This window comes from Castanea sativa, chromosome 1, assembly GCF_040712315.1.
Source record: "Castanea sativa cultivar Marrone di Chiusa Pesio chromosome 1, ASM4071231v1".
NCBI lineage: Eukaryota > Viridiplantae > Streptophyta > Magnoliopsida > Fagales > Fagaceae > Castanea > Castanea sativa.
In genome coordinates, this window is record NC_134013.1 from 87,894,116 (window position 1) to 87,911,418 (window position 17,303).

Consider the following 17,303-nt stretch of genomic DNA (forward strand, 5'->3'; position numbering starts at 1 on the left):
TAGGGGCAAGCTTGAGTGACCGAGAAAGGGCGGAGTTGCTGCTTTTTCTTGTTCAAAACGTGGATGTATTCGCTTGGAGTCCATATGAGGTGCCCGGGGTTAACCCCAAATTTATAGTTCACAAGCTGAATGTTGATCCTTTATACCCTCCTAAGAAGCAGAGGCCAAGAAGGTCCGCTAAAGAGCATGTCGATGCCGTCAGACAAGAGGTTGGGAAGCTGAAAGAAGCAGGGGCCATAAAAGAGACGTTCTTTCCGGAATGGCTTGCAAACACGGTGGTTGTGAAGAAGAAGAACGGTAAGTGGAGGGTTTGTGTTGACTTTACCAATCTAAACCGAGCATGCCTGAAGGATCCGTTTCCAATGCCAAAAATCGATCAATTGGTGGACACTACGTATAGGCACCCGAGAATGAGTTTTCTTGATGCTTTCCAAGGTTATCACCAGATCACCTTAGCCATCAAGGATCAGGAGAAGACTACATTCATAACACCTAACGCCAACTATCATTATACTGTGATGCCATTCGGATTGAAGAACGCTGGAGCCACTTGTCAACGAATGATGACGAGGATGTTTAGGGATAAGATTGGACGTACGGTCGAGGTGTACATTGATGACATGGTAATAAAAAGCAAGCAAGAAGAGCAACATATCGACAACCTTAAAGAGGTGTTTGAGATACTCCGACGACACCAGCTACGCCTCAATAGATAAGTGCACTTTCGGAGTGGGGTCCGGAAAATTCTTGGGTTAACCCTGATCAAATTGAAGCCGTGATACGTCTCAAAACACCGAGCAATTTGAAAGAGGTTCAAAAATTGACCGGCATGTTGGCTGCTCTCAACCGATTTATTTCCAAGTTCGTTGATCGGTGCCAATCATTTTATCAGCTTTTGAAGAAGTGGAAGGGGTTTCGATGGGACGAGGAGTGTAATAGAGCCTTCCAAGATCTTAAGGATTACCTTGGACGGGCACCGACATTGACAGCCCCAAAACCAGGAGAAAACCTGTATATGTACCTCTCGGTATTTGAGCATGCAGCCAGCGTCATGCTATTGAGGGATAATAGTGTACAGCTCCCGGTTTATTACAAAAGCAAGACGTTAGTTGATGCCGAGACTAGGTATTTGCCACTGGAGAAACTGGTGCTGGCTATTATGCATTCCACCAGAAAATTGCCCCACTACTTCCAAGCCCACACCGTCCATGTTCTGACCGAGTACCCACTTCAGTCATTGTTGAGAAGATCTGACTTTACGAGGAGGATAGCTAAGTGGGGGACTCGACTAGGCTCTTTTGACATCAGATACAAGCCGAGGAACTTGGTGAAGGGACAAGTACTTGCAGACTTCATTGTCGAGTTCTCGACAAAAAGTACGGATATTGTTTGCCCCGTGGAAGTCAGGCCATGGAAATTATTTGTGGATGGCACATCCAATACGGCGGGTGCGGGGGCTAGGATTGTGGTCATCACCCCGGAAGGGTTAAAACTAGAGCACTCATTCAGGTTAGGCTTTAGAGCTTCTAATAATGAGGCTGAGTATGAAGCACTGCTTGCTAGACTGAGGGTTGTCATGGATTTAGGAGCCAAAGAGGTGGAAGTCTACTCGGATTATCTCCTAGTAGTTAACCAAATGCAAGGGAACGAGGCCAAACACTCCCGAATGATGGAATATTTGCGGTTGGTAAAGCAGACCATGTGTAGTTTTTCAAACGCCAAGGTTGAACGGGTGGCCCGAGGACAGAATAGACACGCCGACTCCTTAGCCACGTTAGCATCATTAATAGCTAACATGGTACCTCAATTGATCAGGGTGGAGTTAGTAGCTGAACCGAGTATTACTATCAAAGCACCAATCGTATAGGTCACCATAGCCGAGAAATGCTGGATGGACCCTATCATTAATTTCCTTGCAAAAGACCGAGCCCCGGAAGATGAAAAAGAAGCAGCCAGAGTACGACAAACCCCTACTTGGTATTGGTTATCTGCCGATCGAAAGTTATATCGAAGATCATTCGAAGGACCGTACATGCAGTGTCTCCGTCCTAATCAAGCTGAAGAGCTATTGGCTGAGCTGCACGAAGGTGTACGCGGTAGTCACGTGGGGGGTCACTCATTGGCTCACTGAGCAATGACGCAAGGGTTTTGGTGGCCGTAGATGAGGAAAGATGTAACCAAGCATTCACGGAGGTGTGAGCAATGTCAAATACACGCGCCGATGATCTACCAACCTGCCGGGAACTTGAACCCAGTGAACAGCCCGTGGCCATTCGCCCGGTAGGGGCTGGACATAGTCGGGCCATTCCCCTAGGCAACGGGTAATCGGAGATTCGTGTTGGTCACGGTAGACTACTTCACGAAGTGGGCAAAAGCGGAAGCGCTTGCAAACATCTGGGATGTTGATGTCAAGAGATTCGTATGGAGAAACATTATAACAAGATTTAGCGTGCCGATGTCCCTTGTGTCGGACAACAGTCTACAATTCGACAGCAAAGCGTTCCGAGAGTTCTGCAACAACCTCGGCATTAGAAATCGGTATTCCACATCGGCATATCCACAGAGCAATGGCCAAGCAGAAGCTACCAATAAGGCCATCGTAAGTGGGTTAAAGAAGAGGTTGGAGGGCGCCAAGGGTAGGTGGGCCGAGGAGTTTCCGAGCGTCCTATGGGCATACTGGACAACTTCTAGAAGATCCACGGAGAAACACCATTCTCTCTAACTTACAGAGCAGAGGTTGTCATCCTCGCCGAAGTAAACTTATGCAGCGCCCAAGTCGCAGGATTCGCTCCAGACAAGAACGAGAAGCTAATGGCAAAAAAGCTGGACTTGCTAGAGGAACACCGAGAAGCGGCCACCATTCGGCTGGCAGAATACCAGCAAAAGCTCGCCCAGAGGTACAATTGAACTGTGAGGAAGAGGGAGTTTGCCGCAGGAGATCTAGTACTTCATAAGGTCGTAGGGAATACGTGAGACACTAATGCAGGGAAGCTAGCTCCATCCTAGGAAGGGCCCTACCGAGTGATTGCTATTGCAGGGGCAGGGGCGTGTACTACTTAGAGGATTTGGAGGAAAAGCCGCTTCGTCGACCATGGAATGTTCACAACTTGAAAAAGTTTTATCAATGATTGGTTATTCTCCAAAGATGTAAACATGATGTAATCCTGCATTATTACGTAATTAATATGACGGTATTTATTCACACAGGTGCATTTAACCCCATAACTGTCAAGTTGTTATCGCCGAGCAAGAAAAATAAAGAATATCAAGAGGGTAAAGGCAACTCATTCATGCTAAGGACAAAAACCTGTCCTCGGTTCGATCTCTATCACCGAGCAGGTGGAAACTTTAAGCTTTTATCTTCTAAGGACGGAAACCTGTCCTCGGTTCAATTCCTATCACCGAGCAAATGGAAACCTTAGGCTATTATCTTCTAAGGACGGAAACCTGTCCTCGGTTCGATTCCTATCACTGAATAGGTGGAAACCTTAAGCTATTATCCTCTTCTAAGGATGGAAACTTGTCCTCGGTTCGATTCCTATCACCGAGCAGGTGGAAACCTTAAGCTATTATCCTCTAAGGACAGAAACCTATTCTCGGTTCGATTCCTATTACCGAGCAGGTGGAAACCTTAAGCTATTATCCTCTAAGGACAGAAACCTATCCTCAGTTCGATTCCTATCACCGAGCAAGTGGAAACCTTAAGCTATTATCTTCTAATGACGAAAACTTGTCCTCAGTTCGATTCCTATCACCGAGTAGGTTGGAACCTCAAGTAAACGTCTTCCAAGGATGGAAACCTACTCTCGGTTCGATTTTATCACCGAGCTGGTGAAAACCTTAGGCTACAATTTCCTTGGGACAGAAACCCGCCCTCGTTTTGACCTGCAACACCGAGCTACTGAAAACCTAAGCCAGTACTTCCTAAAGGCGTAAAGGCTACTCCCAGCCCCCAAAAGTGAGAAAGTAAGGTAGGATGAGCGACCTAACCTTAATCATATGTAGAATCGGCAATTATCAAACAAACAGCAAGGAGACACAAGTGATATCTAAACAATATAAAATAAAGCTATCCAAAAGATAGGAAAATTGTTCCATCGCCACAACCCGGCAACTTAGGCTCATCAAACACAAACCAATAAAAAGAAAAAGAAAAAGAGCTAAACTTTCAAGCGGTAGGGTCGATTTGTGCGGGGGGAGTAACGGGCTACTCGGTTCCGCTCCCAACTGTCTGGACTATCGGTGAGGTCTGGTCTTGAATGACTTTAGCTCCGATACAGACATTGCTTGTAACCTCAGGGTCAGCCGTTTCCACATGGCATCGATGTCCTGTACGAAATCCCTCATACTCGGGGTTTCCTCATCTGTGGCATCAGCTCGACTCTGAACTGGAGGGGGAGGAACCGGGTAGGGAATCTGCGTTGGGTTCCACAACTGGGAGTCCTCAGCTACTCCCATCACCTGAAGGGCGACAAGCCATCCTTCCCCGAATCCATGTTGCCGTGCTTGTTGGATGATCGGCTTATCCTCACAGGCTTCCAGGGAGTCTTTCAAGTTGGTAATTTGGTCAGCTTGGGCTAGATTCAAACTATCCGCCGTCGCTAGCTTCAGCTCTGTCTCGCCCAGCTTCGTCTCCAGGACGATCAGCTTGCTCTCGACGGCTCGCTAGGCTTTCTCGGCGTCTATAGCTTTCCTCTTTGTTGTCGCGGCAGCCTCCCCCTTTTCCCTGGCAGTAACCTCAGCCACGGTTTTCAGCACCTTCTCCCGCTCAACGGCCTCGGTTGCATCTTTCAACCTCCCGTCCATAACACTGGTTAACTGCGCGGCCTGAAAATAGAATGGTAACAGAAGAGTGAAACTGGGAAGAAAAAAATTGGTAACAACGTATGCAATAGAGGAAGCAAGGAATTACAGCAATGGTATGCCATTGTAGCCGTCTAACAAGCGTCTCGTCATCTCCGTTCGAAAAATAGTGAACGTCCTTGGGCAGCAAGAGGCCTTGCACCAAACTTTGAGCTACTCGCCCACCTTCGACCTTGTCCCATAACCGAACACTGGCGGTCGCCGGTAAAGCATGCTGCCAGCCCACCTCGGGTTGAGAAGAAGACGCTACATTAGTCTCGACTTGAGCCACTAGTGGGGGTTACAACCGGCATCTCCTGGATCCTAGGCCCACCCTTTGCGCGGGGCGGGTCTTCGGTAGGTCATCACTTGGGACGGGAGCATTCTTATCGGCGACCCGTTTCCTCTTCCTTGTTTCGCCCACAGGAGGAGCCTGACCCGTTCCTTGTAGGGACTGAGATTGAGCCACAGATCCGGCCCCAAGTATAAACCGGGCAAGAGTCATCTCTCTACGCTTCACCATTTCTTCCGCCTGGCCGGATTTAACGCCCGAAGTGCCTATGCGTTCGGCGTTTTCCTCTTTGGTGGCTGGTTCAACATTTTTAGGCTGTTCAATGGCTTCGTGTCTTCTTCTGTTTTGGGACACTCGCTCGGCAGACTCGTCCCTTATCGGAGCAATATCGTCCACAGTGGTATAACGGGGGCCAAGTTCTCGAGCTTCGCCAGTAGTGAGTGTGGGGGGAAGGAATTTCTTGTGTCGGACGTCTATGTACGACAGGAGTGGACTGTCTACCAAAAGCGCCTGGCTGAAATTTTGCCAAGTGTTGTACACGGCATCACCTATGGGATGCTGCTGCCGAGCAGAGAACCTACTAGCGGAGTTGGTCCCGATGCCACTATCACTTTCTCCCACTCATCACCAAACATCCACTTAAGCGAAATGGCATTGGACCTTCATTCCATTGCCTAGGGAATGTCCCTGCCGAGCATCAAGTCTAGCGGTGGAGCTAGTTTCAATGCCACTGTCACCTTCCCCCACTCCCAATTAAGCATCCACTTAGGGGAGACAGTATTGGACCTCTCCTTCCACCCACCAGGCAAGGACGATTCAGTTGAAGGGGTTGGCGATTCCGGAGTGAAGAGATTAGAGAGAAAAAGTGATCATCCGGGAAATAGAAGGAAAGTGCTAGAAAGAACAGGGGAAACATTGGAACTGGGGTGGCCGAGCATAGCATCACCCATTGTAGGAAATTTGAAAGCCCACCGTACAAATAGATTGTGAGCCCAAATACCGATTAGGCCCAATAGTCGTATCTGGGTGCGCACATATTTATTTTGTTGTATAGCATTTATGTTTGCCCACAATATTGTTGAATAGTTTGAAACTTTATTTTTTTAATTCATATTTTATAAAAAAATTTGTATAATACAAGACTATAACCTATTATAATATTTACTGTTAAAATTAGAATTTATTTTTTTAACTGATTAAATGATTTTGAAATAAATAAATATAAAATACTTTCATATCCTAAAATTACATAAATTTAAGAAACCTGTCAAACACTTCTTCAACCACTCTATTCTCAAAACCAAATATGGACACCTCAGTCTCAAACACTCAATTCATTATCTCAATGAAATTAAGGAAGTCATTTGTGATTATGAGAATCAACATAAAGAGAACGTGTTTAAACAAATAGAAATTGGCTAAAAGCACATCAATTTATCAAAATTTAATTATTTTTAGTTGGGTTTTTGTATCCTTTAAAAAAAATCAAAAGAGGAAAACACTTTGTGATCATTATCGGGTTTTTTTTTTTTTTTTTTTATCACTATTGCTCATACCATACAAAATAGTAGTAAAAAACCTACACATTATGAGTTCCAAAAAAAAAAGAAGCTAATTTCATAAATAAACAATTAGAATGTTTCTTTCTCTTTCTCTTTAATTCTAAAATAAAATACATTTATGACATTCCCAAACCAAAATCTCAAACGCCCAAAGATTCAAAGCAAATCACAACTTTCATAAAATCCACAACATCCGACATCAATATCAAAAGCATAAGCTATTATCACTGAATAAAAAAAAGCAAGCCCCTTTCCTTGTTTATAACCTACTCGTATGGGTTAGGATTAAAGGTATGACAATGTTGGAGTTATGTAGGTGTCGTTGTAAGGTTGAAGAGTTGAAAGTAAACGACATCATTTTTGGTTTGAGTGTATTTGAGATGAGATGACATGGAGGGCTTTGGGAATGTATATATAAAGGATTAGAAGTGAAAATGGTGAATGGAAATGTAAAGAGTTTTTTGTACCAAATGGAACATTGAGCCAAATGAAACAAATAATAGTCTTGAAACACTATTGAATAAAATGTAACAAAAAATAGTCTTGAAATATTAAAAAAATAATAATAAAATAAATTAAAGAGTCCCTATTTTTAAAGTTGTTTTTGTCTCTTATATGGCTTAAGAGTATTTCAATTTTTTTTATAGAGTGTGTCACATGGCAGAAACTCATGCTCTTATATATATTTTGATGATTATTGCATAAGCAATTGTATGTCCAGTCATTGGAGTGGAAAGTTAGGCACTAGTAAATCAATTCATTCACAAGGTGGTGGTAAATGCCCTATTCCCTCATCCACAAGGTTCATTGAAAACGGAAGGAAGACTTTAAAATGCAGACGCAAATCCTATTACCATTGCTGATTGGCAGCACCCAAAGGGTAATTCAATTGGCAGATATAATGGCATTAATGGACCACACCTCAGGATAATGACAATGGATTTTCCTATTCTTTGTAAGACAGGTAAGCTAACATTTGTATATGGCTTTGAACTTAGTCAAGCCACCCTTGTCTTCTCTCAAAAATAAAAAAGTCACCCTTGTCGGGCTTCTTTGACATTTTTGAACAAGAGATCGATAATTACCAAACCAAAAATGGGGAAGAAGAAAGTCATACTCTCTTTGAATTAATTCGTTCGTAATCCAAAACATCTTGAAATCAAACAAGGATTGAAATCAAACATCTTACTCATACTATAATTATCCTTATCCAATCCTAAACGTGTCTCTATGAAATATTCAACCGATCCTAGCCAAGTTTCTAAACAGTTCTAATACCATAAGCATGTTACTAGCATAATATTGAAAGCTAGAAACGGATGAAACAAAAAATCAACCAAAACATTATAAAGTCAGGGCTTCTAGGTGATTGTTGGTACGCATGACCAAAGTTACATATGCAAACTCCTTAAGATGCGTATGCTAAGTCAAGCCAACATACATGCGCGCCTTGAGGCAGAAATTCTACATTCTAACTATTCTAATAGCCTAAACTAATTCCTTTAGTAAACGTACCTAAAACTAAAAGGAAATGAAACTACGAAATTAAACAACTAAAGCAATGAAAATAAAAGAAATTGAAAAAAAAGAAAAAAAAAGTGCTTACCTTGAAGCGAGAACCAAACAACAAAGTCATAAGCTTTGAATTAAATGGCTAGTGACCTAAGAGAGGCTTTGGCTAGTCCAATGTTGCTGTTAAAAAATAATTAAAATATTTAGCTTACAAAAATAAGAGTTGGACTCCAAATATTTGAGTTAGTCCAATGGTACTCTTAAAAAAAAATTGGCTGAAGACAACGTAATTTTTATTTTATCGAATTTCATTTTTTACTATAAAATTCTCTTATATTTATTAAATTTTGAATCATTCATATCTTTGAACACTTCTATATTTTCATTAATTTTTTTTACTCAACTTGATTGACAATTTTGTAATTTATATTTGAAATTGAAAGTTTTAAGAATTTCACTTTGGTCATTGAAGTTGAAGTCAGGCTGAGCCAACCCATTTTGACTAGTAATCGAGCAAAATCCATTGCACTTATCCTCTATATATAGTCACATATACCCACCATTCACTTCCACACATCACCTTGGTTGCACTGCATTCACACACTCTCAAATATAAGAAAAAAAAATGAAGCTCTTTTCTCTGATACTGTTTTTCTTAGCTTTCTTTTTGCTTGGAACCTCAGCAGACGATGTTACCAGCGTCATCAGCTCGTCTCTTTTTGACCAAATGCTTAAATATCGAAACGATCCTCGATGTAAAAGCAATGGATTCTACACTTACAATGCTTTCGTTGATGCTGCCAAATCTTTCAATGGCTTCGGCACTACTGGTGATATAACTGCACGAAAAAGGGAGATTGCTGCTTTCTTTGGTCAAACCTCTCATGAGACCACGGGTTAGTTACTTATGTTTTGTTTGGTTTGCTATAAAATGTTTTATGAAAAATATTTTCAGCATTTTACCATTTTTGTATAGGAGGGTGGGCAAGTGCACCAGATGGCCCATATGCATGGGGATATTGCTTTATTACTGAAACTAACAAGCAAACCTATTGCACGGCTTCAAATGAATGGCCATGTGCTCCTGGCAAACAATATTATGGTCGAGGACCTATCCAACTCACTCAGTAAGTCTTTCAAATCATCAATTAGTTCTTTACACAACACACACAGAGATCATGGAATCATGATTCCCTTTATTTGAATATGATTTCTTCAATATAGTTCAGGATCTTCAGATCAAATAATACAAATATAAAGTTGTATTGATCAGTGTTAGGTTTGTAACTTTGTTTATCAAAGACTTTAACTCTGACATCGATTGTTTCACTTTTGTCAGCAACTACAATTATGGGCCTGCAGGTAAAGCTATTGGAGTTGATCTGCTAAGTAATCCAGATCAAGTAGCCACAAACCCCACCATATCATTCAAGACAGCCATATGGTTTTGGATGACCCCACAAGGAAACAAACCATCTAGCCACGATGTCATCATTGGAAAATGGACACCCTCTGCTGTTGACACTGCAGCTGGTCGAGTCCCAGGTTATGGTGTAATCACCAACATTATCAATGGTGGCATTGAATGTGGCCATGGCCAAGATAGTAGCGTGGCTGATAGGATTGGGTTCTATAAGAGGTACAGTGACATGTTGGGGGTTAGCTATGGGAACAACCTAGATTGCTATAATCAAAAGCCTTTTGCCTAAACAGTTCTGGTCCAAGACAAAAAAATGTTTAGCCAAGTACAATAAGGAGATGATATAAATGTATGAATGGGAGATTTTCTTGTTCAATGAGAAATCTATAAAGTTAAATAAAGAGGAATTTAATAAATTTGAGTACAGGTAATGCAGCTAGCTTGACCAAATTGTGCGATTTTTTTATTGCTGCTTATATATAATTCGTTACTTTGTTGGCTAATTGTGTGAGGATGCTCACAAACTCATTCGATTATGATCCTGTAATATGACATGTAAATATCATACTCTTTAGATCTAAAAAATTAAATCTTAACTGTAAGATGGATTTGTTTAAACTAATAAAACAAAACTAAGACCTATATCCATGCATTCAAATTACCTAAATAAGGATCATAAAAATGTCACCTTTTTTAAGCGGCCTAATCTAGGCTTAAGCTCACTTAGGCCGTTGCCTAAGTCCCCTGTTTATAAAAGACCCCAAAATTATATTTGAATAACCATTTTCAAAAAAAAAAAATTTTATTATTATAAAAAAAAAAAAAAAAAAAAAAAAAAAATCCTTATAGGTGGGATATGTACTCATTCAAGCATCTTCAGGAAAGCTCCCAAGATTGTGGGTCAATATATCTAAGTTTCACCAAAGAGGCCATTGCCCACGCTCGACCAAGTAGCCCGATGGCCCACTAGGCTAATGGGTTGCCAAGCACATTGCTATTGAGGCCTATGGGTTGCCCATCAGCCCAATAGGTCAGGCTGTGGGCTAGTTTTTATGCTCATAGGCACCCGAAGGGTTAGTCCGTTAGCCCAACCCGTTGCACTGCCCAATAACTCAATTCATAACTCCCCCAACCACTAAGATACTTAAAGTGAGATTGTGTTAATAAAAAAAAATTAAATCAATTGGACCATACAAAATTAAATAAGTTTTAAATTATTTGATTAATTCCTTAAAAAAATAGTCATTATCCCATGCATTGCACAAGATAATTTAATAAAAATTATATATATATATATATATATATATATATATATATATTTTGTTTGAATGTATAATCAAATTCATGTAATTTATTTAAAAGTAATGGTGTTAAAATAAATGAGTAACTGTCGTAAAGACTACATTTGTATATTTATAGGGTTCATGCTTAGAAAAACTTTCACTTAAATTTAGGTAAAACTGAAGTAGACCGAAATGCTTCATTAATGTGACTCAACAAGAACGTAGTAATAATAAATGATATGCTTAAGATTTTAGATATTACGAGTTTGAGATCTATATATTATTAATAAATTTGGATTTAGAATAGACGCTTTCTACCCAAACTTTTCTTTTCACATTAGGTAAGTGCACAAAAATGGTCCAAATTCATTGAATGGATCAAAGTGGATTGAACTAGACCGAATAGGACCAAAGTAGACCAAACAAGATAAAAGTGGGCCAAATAAGACGGAAGTGAATGGAATAGGACTAAAGTGGACCAAATAGACTGAATAGGACTGATTTTAACCGAATAGGACCAAAGTGGACCAAATAGAAGCAAAGTGGACATAATGGGACTGATGTGGACTGAATAAGACCAATGTGGACTGGGTAGGACTAAAACAGACTGAATGGATCGAATAGGACCGAATAGAACCTAATGGACCGAAGTAGACCTAATGTGCTGAAAAGGATCAAAGTGGACTGAATAGGACCTAATTTAGACCAGAGTAGACATAATGGAATGGAATAGGACTAAAGTGGACTGAATAGACCAAAGTGGATTGAATGGACTGAATATAACCAATTTAGACCAAATAGGACCGAACTAGACCGAATAAGACCAAAGTGGATAGAATGGGCTGAATAGGACCGAATGGTGTACCGAAGTAGACTAAATAGGACCAAGGTGGATCAAATAGGACCAAAATGGATGAAATAAGACCAAATGGAAATTAAAATCCAATCTCAATATGCATGGTCATAATATTATATACATGAACATGTTAACATGTTAACCATCTCATATCATCAAAATTCATCATTTGTGCAACTAATTATTATAAGAATTAACTAAATTAGAATACTTACCTATATGCACGACTTCTTGCAAATGAAATGATGGTGGATCACTCTATAAAATATGGAATAATTTGTTGCCCTTATTTCCTAGGATCAATGCATAGATCTCTCGCTTTCATGGTAGAGGGCATTAGGCTTCTTGCTGTTGTGTGCTGTCGATTTTGTGATATGCAATCTAGTGTCTTCAGATTTTGTAAATTAAGGACTCTTGAAAATGACTTCAAGACTTCATCATCATGAGGTTGAGATGATGATTTTAATCGATTTGATGGGTGAAGCTTTTGGAGTTGAATTGGGAGATGTTTTCTAGTGTCTAATGATTCTAGCTTTGGTATCTAAGGTTTTCAGAGGGTAGTTGGGCTGGCTTGAGTGATGTGAAAATGTTGTTTACGAGGTGGAGAAGAGGTTGCTAATAAAGTTTTGGTTGTGCTCCTTGCAAAGAGTGTCGTTGCATGAAAGCAGCCTAATTTTTCTTTACAAGAATACAAAATTAAATACTGAAATTTTGATGAAGACCTTTTTTTTTAATGATTTACTCTTGTATTTATAAAGGAAAATGAATTTAATTTAAATTTTCCTCCCAATGCTCTTTCTCTGAATTTTTGAACTCATACTTAGGGTCCGTTTGGATAGAACTTATTACTGAAAACTGAAAATTGAAAACACTATAGCAAAATAATTTTTTAATGTGTGAATAGTATTGTGGGTCCCATTTTTAATATTTTTTCTGAATAAAGTGTTTGTGGATCCCATAAACAGTACATGAACAGTAATATACAGTGCCATTTGTCGGTTAAAAGTTGAAAATCCTGGAAAAAAAAAAAAAAAGAAGGTGAAAAGGAGCTGAAAAGGGTTGAAAAGTCAACATATGCGGTTACTGTTCATGCTACAGAACAGTAGCATCTGTCCCCCTGACGCGTGCAGCAGCAGAGAAGAAAAAAAAAAAAAAGAGGAAGAAAACGGGAAAACGCTAGACGCAGCATATTTAATCCATATCCAAATGAATTGCTACGTCTAGCGTTTTCCCGTTTTCTTCCTTTTTTTTTTTTTTCTTCTCTGCTGCTGCACGCGTCAAGGGGACAGATGCTGCTATTCTGTAGCATGAACAGTAGCCGCATATGTTGACTTTTCAACCATTTTCAACTCCTTTTCACCTTTTTTTTTCAGGATTTTCAGCTTTTAACCGACAAATGGCACTGTATATTACTGTTCATGTACTGTTTATGGGACCCACAAACACTTTATTCAGAAAAAAATATTAAAAATGGGATCCGCAATACTATTCACACATTAAAAATTATTTTGCTATAGTGTTTTCAATTTTCAGTTTTCAGTTTTTAGCAATAAGTTCTATCCAAACGGATCCTTACTCTCTTAGACGTTTAAATTGAAGTTAATTAAGAGTCGAAATGATATACAGGGCGGTACTTGTTTTACAAGAAAATTGTTCCTCAATTAGTTGATTTGTGCAGCCATTCTATGGCACAAATAACAAAGTCATAAGTGCACGTTTGGATAGCATTTATGGCTCGCGTTTGTACGTTTTATTGAAAAAATGTGGGTCCCTTGGCACTGTTCACGGACCCCCACAAAAGTCATCCAAGCACAAAATTCAATATAAATTTGAGTTCCACAACACTATTCACATATTTAAAAATTATTTTGCTACAATGTTTTTAATTTTTAGTTATTAGTTTTCAGTAAATGGCTAGTGACCTAAGAGATAAAACGTTGGCCAAACAAGAATTTAAACTCAAAAGAAATTTAATCAAAACTCCCTCATTTACTCAAGAATTGCTTTGATAGTAGTTCTATATTTATTTCTAACGATATTTGCTTGTATTTTGAAAAGGGAGTTAGTTTGCGTTTGGATACCGCTTATTTTGCTGAAAACAGAAAACTTATTGCTAAAAACATTATAGCAAAATATTTTTTATTGTTCAAATTTACTGTTCACCCGCAATTTGCACTTGGCTGATCCATGAACAGTACCATGGACCAGCCAAAAAATGCAACTTAAGTGGACCCAAACGCAAAAATTCTTACTCAAACGAAGCTATAGTCATACTTTTTATACTTGACAATCTAAGTGCATGCAAAAGCTTCTCTCAATTGTGGGATCAGTTTTGCACCAGATTTCTAAGAGAAAATTTCAATGAAGAGCTCCCCCAACTCCTACCTGCGTACATATGGACCGACCTCGTGTGTGCATAGCCATGGTTTTTGAAAATGATTGAAATTTTTTTGTTTTCTTTTATCTTGCTTGGCCAAGGCCTCTCAATAATAGGTCTGTTATGTATTGTCAAAATTTTAAAATTTTCATTTATAGTTTACATAATTATTAAAAACTTTAAATATTTAGCTTACAAAGATAGGAGCTAGCTTCTCAAATATTTGAGTTAGTCCAATGGTGCTCTTAAAAAGTTTGAAGATTGTTCTATACTCTATAGTTATAAAGACAATAGAGTTTTTTTTTTTTTCTTGAATTTCATTTTTTATTATAAAAGTTTCTCTTGTATATATTAAATTTTGAATAATCATTCAATTTTTTGAACACTTTAATATTTCCATTAAGTTTTTTTTTTTTTTTTTTACTTAGTTTGATTGAAAATTTTGTTATTTATATTTGAAAATAAAATTTTTAAGAATTTCACTAAGAAGATAGTAAAAGGTAGAGAATTTTGTCTATGAAAGAAAATCATCAAGCACAATTTTTATAGGAAATACTAAAAGACGGTATAAGTACTCCTAAACATTATTTAATAAACTTATATAAGTCAAAGTTGATGATTTTATATACAATATATTTATAAATTATGGCTTGCTTTAGTATTAAAACATCCGTAAAATCTATTACACATACCATTTTGCATACATGTGGCTATATACAAGTGAATTTGAACTTTAAATATGTCTTCAACTTACAATTTCAATTCAAATTCAATCTGTATAGACATCTAAGACGTGTGCAAATTGGTATGTGCAATTAAACCCGCCCTTAAAATATTATATACGTGTTTCGGGTTTGTCTCAACTCTTTTTTCCACATTTTTCCGTTGTTAACATATTTCTGCCACGCTGAAGTTGGTCCTAACAAGGAACTTCAATCCGCAAAGTAAGGCATGCAAGATAGCCTTATCTCAACAACACTACACTATTTTCCGCAACAAAATCAACTTGGAATTCCGTATATTGTCATTGAAGATGAAGTCAGGCTCAGCCAACCCATTTTGACTAGTAATCGAGCAAAACCCATTGCACTGATCTTATATATAGTCACTTCCACAAATCACTACTGCTACACAGCATTCACACTCTCATAGATAAGAAAAATGAAGCTCTTTTCTCTGATACTGTTTTTCTTGGCTTTCTTCTTGCTTGGAACCTCAGCAGACGATGTTACCAGCGTAATCAACTCGGCTCTTTTTGACAGAATGCTTAAACATCGAAACGATGCAGGATGTAAAGGCAAAGGATTCTACACTTACAATGCTTTCGTTGATGCTGCCAAATCTTTCAATGGCTTTGGCACAACTGGTGATATTACTACACGTAAAAGGGAGCTTGCGGCTTTCTTGGGTCAAACCTCTCATGAGACCACTGGTTAGTTAATTACTTATGCTCTGTTTAGTTTGCTGTAAAATGTTATAAGGGAAATATTTTCAAAATTTTACCATTTTTGTTTCCTTGTAAAACTAGGCCAAATATGTCATTATTAATATAGTGTTTTTAAGTGTGTGTTTGGTTCAACTTGTTGGATATTAGCTTAATTTCAATCACAAAAGATAATTATATTTTGTGTAGGAGGGTGGCCAACTGCACCAGATGGCCCATATGCATGGGGCTATTGCTTTATTACCGAAATTAACAAGCAAGCCTATTGCACTCCTTCAAAAGAATGGCCCTGTGCTCCTGGTAAACAATATTATGGTCGAGGACCTATCCAACTCACTCAGTAAGTCTTTCAAATCATCAGTTAGTTCTTTACACAACACATAGATCGTGATCATGATATTATGATTCCCTTTGTTGGAATATGATATATTCAATAATTGTTCAAAGCAAATAACAAAAATTTAAAGCTGTATTCTGTGTAAGGTTCGTTAGTTTATCAGACTTTTGACTTTTGACTTTGATTGTTTTCTTATTGTCAGCAACTACAATTATGGGCCAGCAGGAAAAGCCATTGGAGCTGCTCTTCTAAATAATCCAGATCTTGTAGCCACAAACCCCACCATATCATTCAAGACAGCCATATGGTTTTGGATGACTCCACAAGGAAGCAAACCATCTAGCCACGATGTCATCATTGGAAAATGGAAACCATCTGCAGCTGACACTGCAGCTGGCCGAGTCCCAGGTTATGGTGTAATCACCAACATTATCAATGGTGGACTCGAATGTGGTCGTGGCCCGGATAGTAGGGTGGCTGATAGGATTGGGTTCTATAAGAGGTACTCTGACATATTGGGAGTTAGCTATGGGGCAAATCTAGATTGCTATAATCAAAAGCCTTTTGCCTAAACAGCTCTAGTCCAAGGCCAAAAAAATGTTTAGCCAAGTACAATAATTAAGTACATGATATAAATGTATGAATGGGAGATTTCTTTTTCAATGAGAAATCTCTAAGGTAATGAATAAATAAAGGGGAATTTAATAAATATGAGTACTGGTAATTCATTACTTTGTTGGCTTATATAATTCGCACTCTTTAGATCTAAAAAATTAAATTTTAACTGTAATAAATTTTTCAATGAAATTGAGGGGTTTGTTTTCAAAGGAGAAATATTTCTAACTAGTCATACAAAACTAAGACCTATATTCATGCATTCAAATTATCTAAATAAGGATCATACTCATCCATGTCAATCCAAGATATGAGAGTATAAATGTCACCTTTTTTTAATGAGCCTAGGCTTAGGTCACTTTGGACAATGGGTAAGTCTCCCATTTATAAAAGACCCCAAAATTGTATTTGAATAATTCTTTTAAAAAATAAAATAAAATAAATTATTAAAAAAAACCACATAAATGGGATATGTACTCATTCAAGCATCTTCAAGAAGGCTCCCAAGATTGTGAGTCGATATATCTACAGGTCACCAAATGGCCCATTGCCCACACAGCAAGCTAGCCCATTAGCCAACACATCGTAGCCCAGTCCGATAACTCGGATTCATAACAAAAATATATGAGGGGAGTTTGGGGGATTGATCTTGAGATATTATAGATGAATCTTTTAATAGTACTCCCCTAACTACTAAAATACTTAAAGTGATTGTATTAAACTTAGTTTACTAAATAAATATTTTTTTTACTATTCTAGCAAC

The 17,303-nt window shown here is 38.5% G+C and overlaps 2 protein-coding genes across 2 annotated transcripts; both read left to right on the top strand.

The window, feature by feature from the left end:
- The first annotated feature begins 829 nt into the window (after positions 1 to 829).
- Positions 830 to 1,867, top strand: LOC142636447 (uncharacterized). The gene has a single exon (XM_075810687.1). It carries the CDS (start codon positions 830 to 832, stop codon positions 1,865 to 1,867), a length of 1,038 nt encoding a protein of 345 aa, XP_075666802.1.
- A 6,932-nt stretch (positions 1,868 to 8,799) lies between these two features.
- On the top strand, positions 8,800 to 16,545 carry LOC142636454 (uncharacterized). The gene is made up of 6 exons (XM_075810699.1): positions 8,800 to 9,104; positions 9,185 to 9,335; positions 9,548 to 9,914; positions 15,297 to 15,576; positions 15,778 to 15,928; positions 16,128 to 16,545. Exons 1-6 carry the CDS (start codon positions 8,834 to 8,836, stop codon positions 16,495 to 16,497), a joined length of 1,590 nt encoding a protein of 529 aa, XP_075666814.1. The 5' UTR covers positions 8,800 to 8,833; the 3' UTR covers positions 16,498 to 16,545.
- The last annotated feature ends 758 nt before the right edge of the window (positions 16,546 to 17,303 follow it).

What these genes read in the sequence shown, in the direction of transcription:
- LOC142636447 (XM_075810687.1), top strand. Translation starts at nt 830, where the DNA reads ATGTTGGCTGCTCTCAACCGATTTATTTCCAAGTTCGTTGATCGGTGC.
- LOC142636454 (XM_075810699.1), top strand. Translation starts at nt 8,834, where the DNA reads ATGAAGCTCTTTTCTCTGATACTGTTTTTCTTAGCTTTCTTTTTGCTT. An exon ending in ATAATCAAAAGCCTTTTGCC is followed by an intron (nt 9,915 to 15,296) that starts TAAACAGTTCTG and finishes ACACTCTCATAG; the next exon opens with ATAAGAAAAATGAAGCTCTT. An exon ending in AACCTCTCATGAGACCACTG is followed by an intron (nt 15,577 to 15,777) that starts GTTAGTTAATTA and finishes TATTTTGTGTAG; the next exon opens with GAGGGTGGCCAACTGCACCA.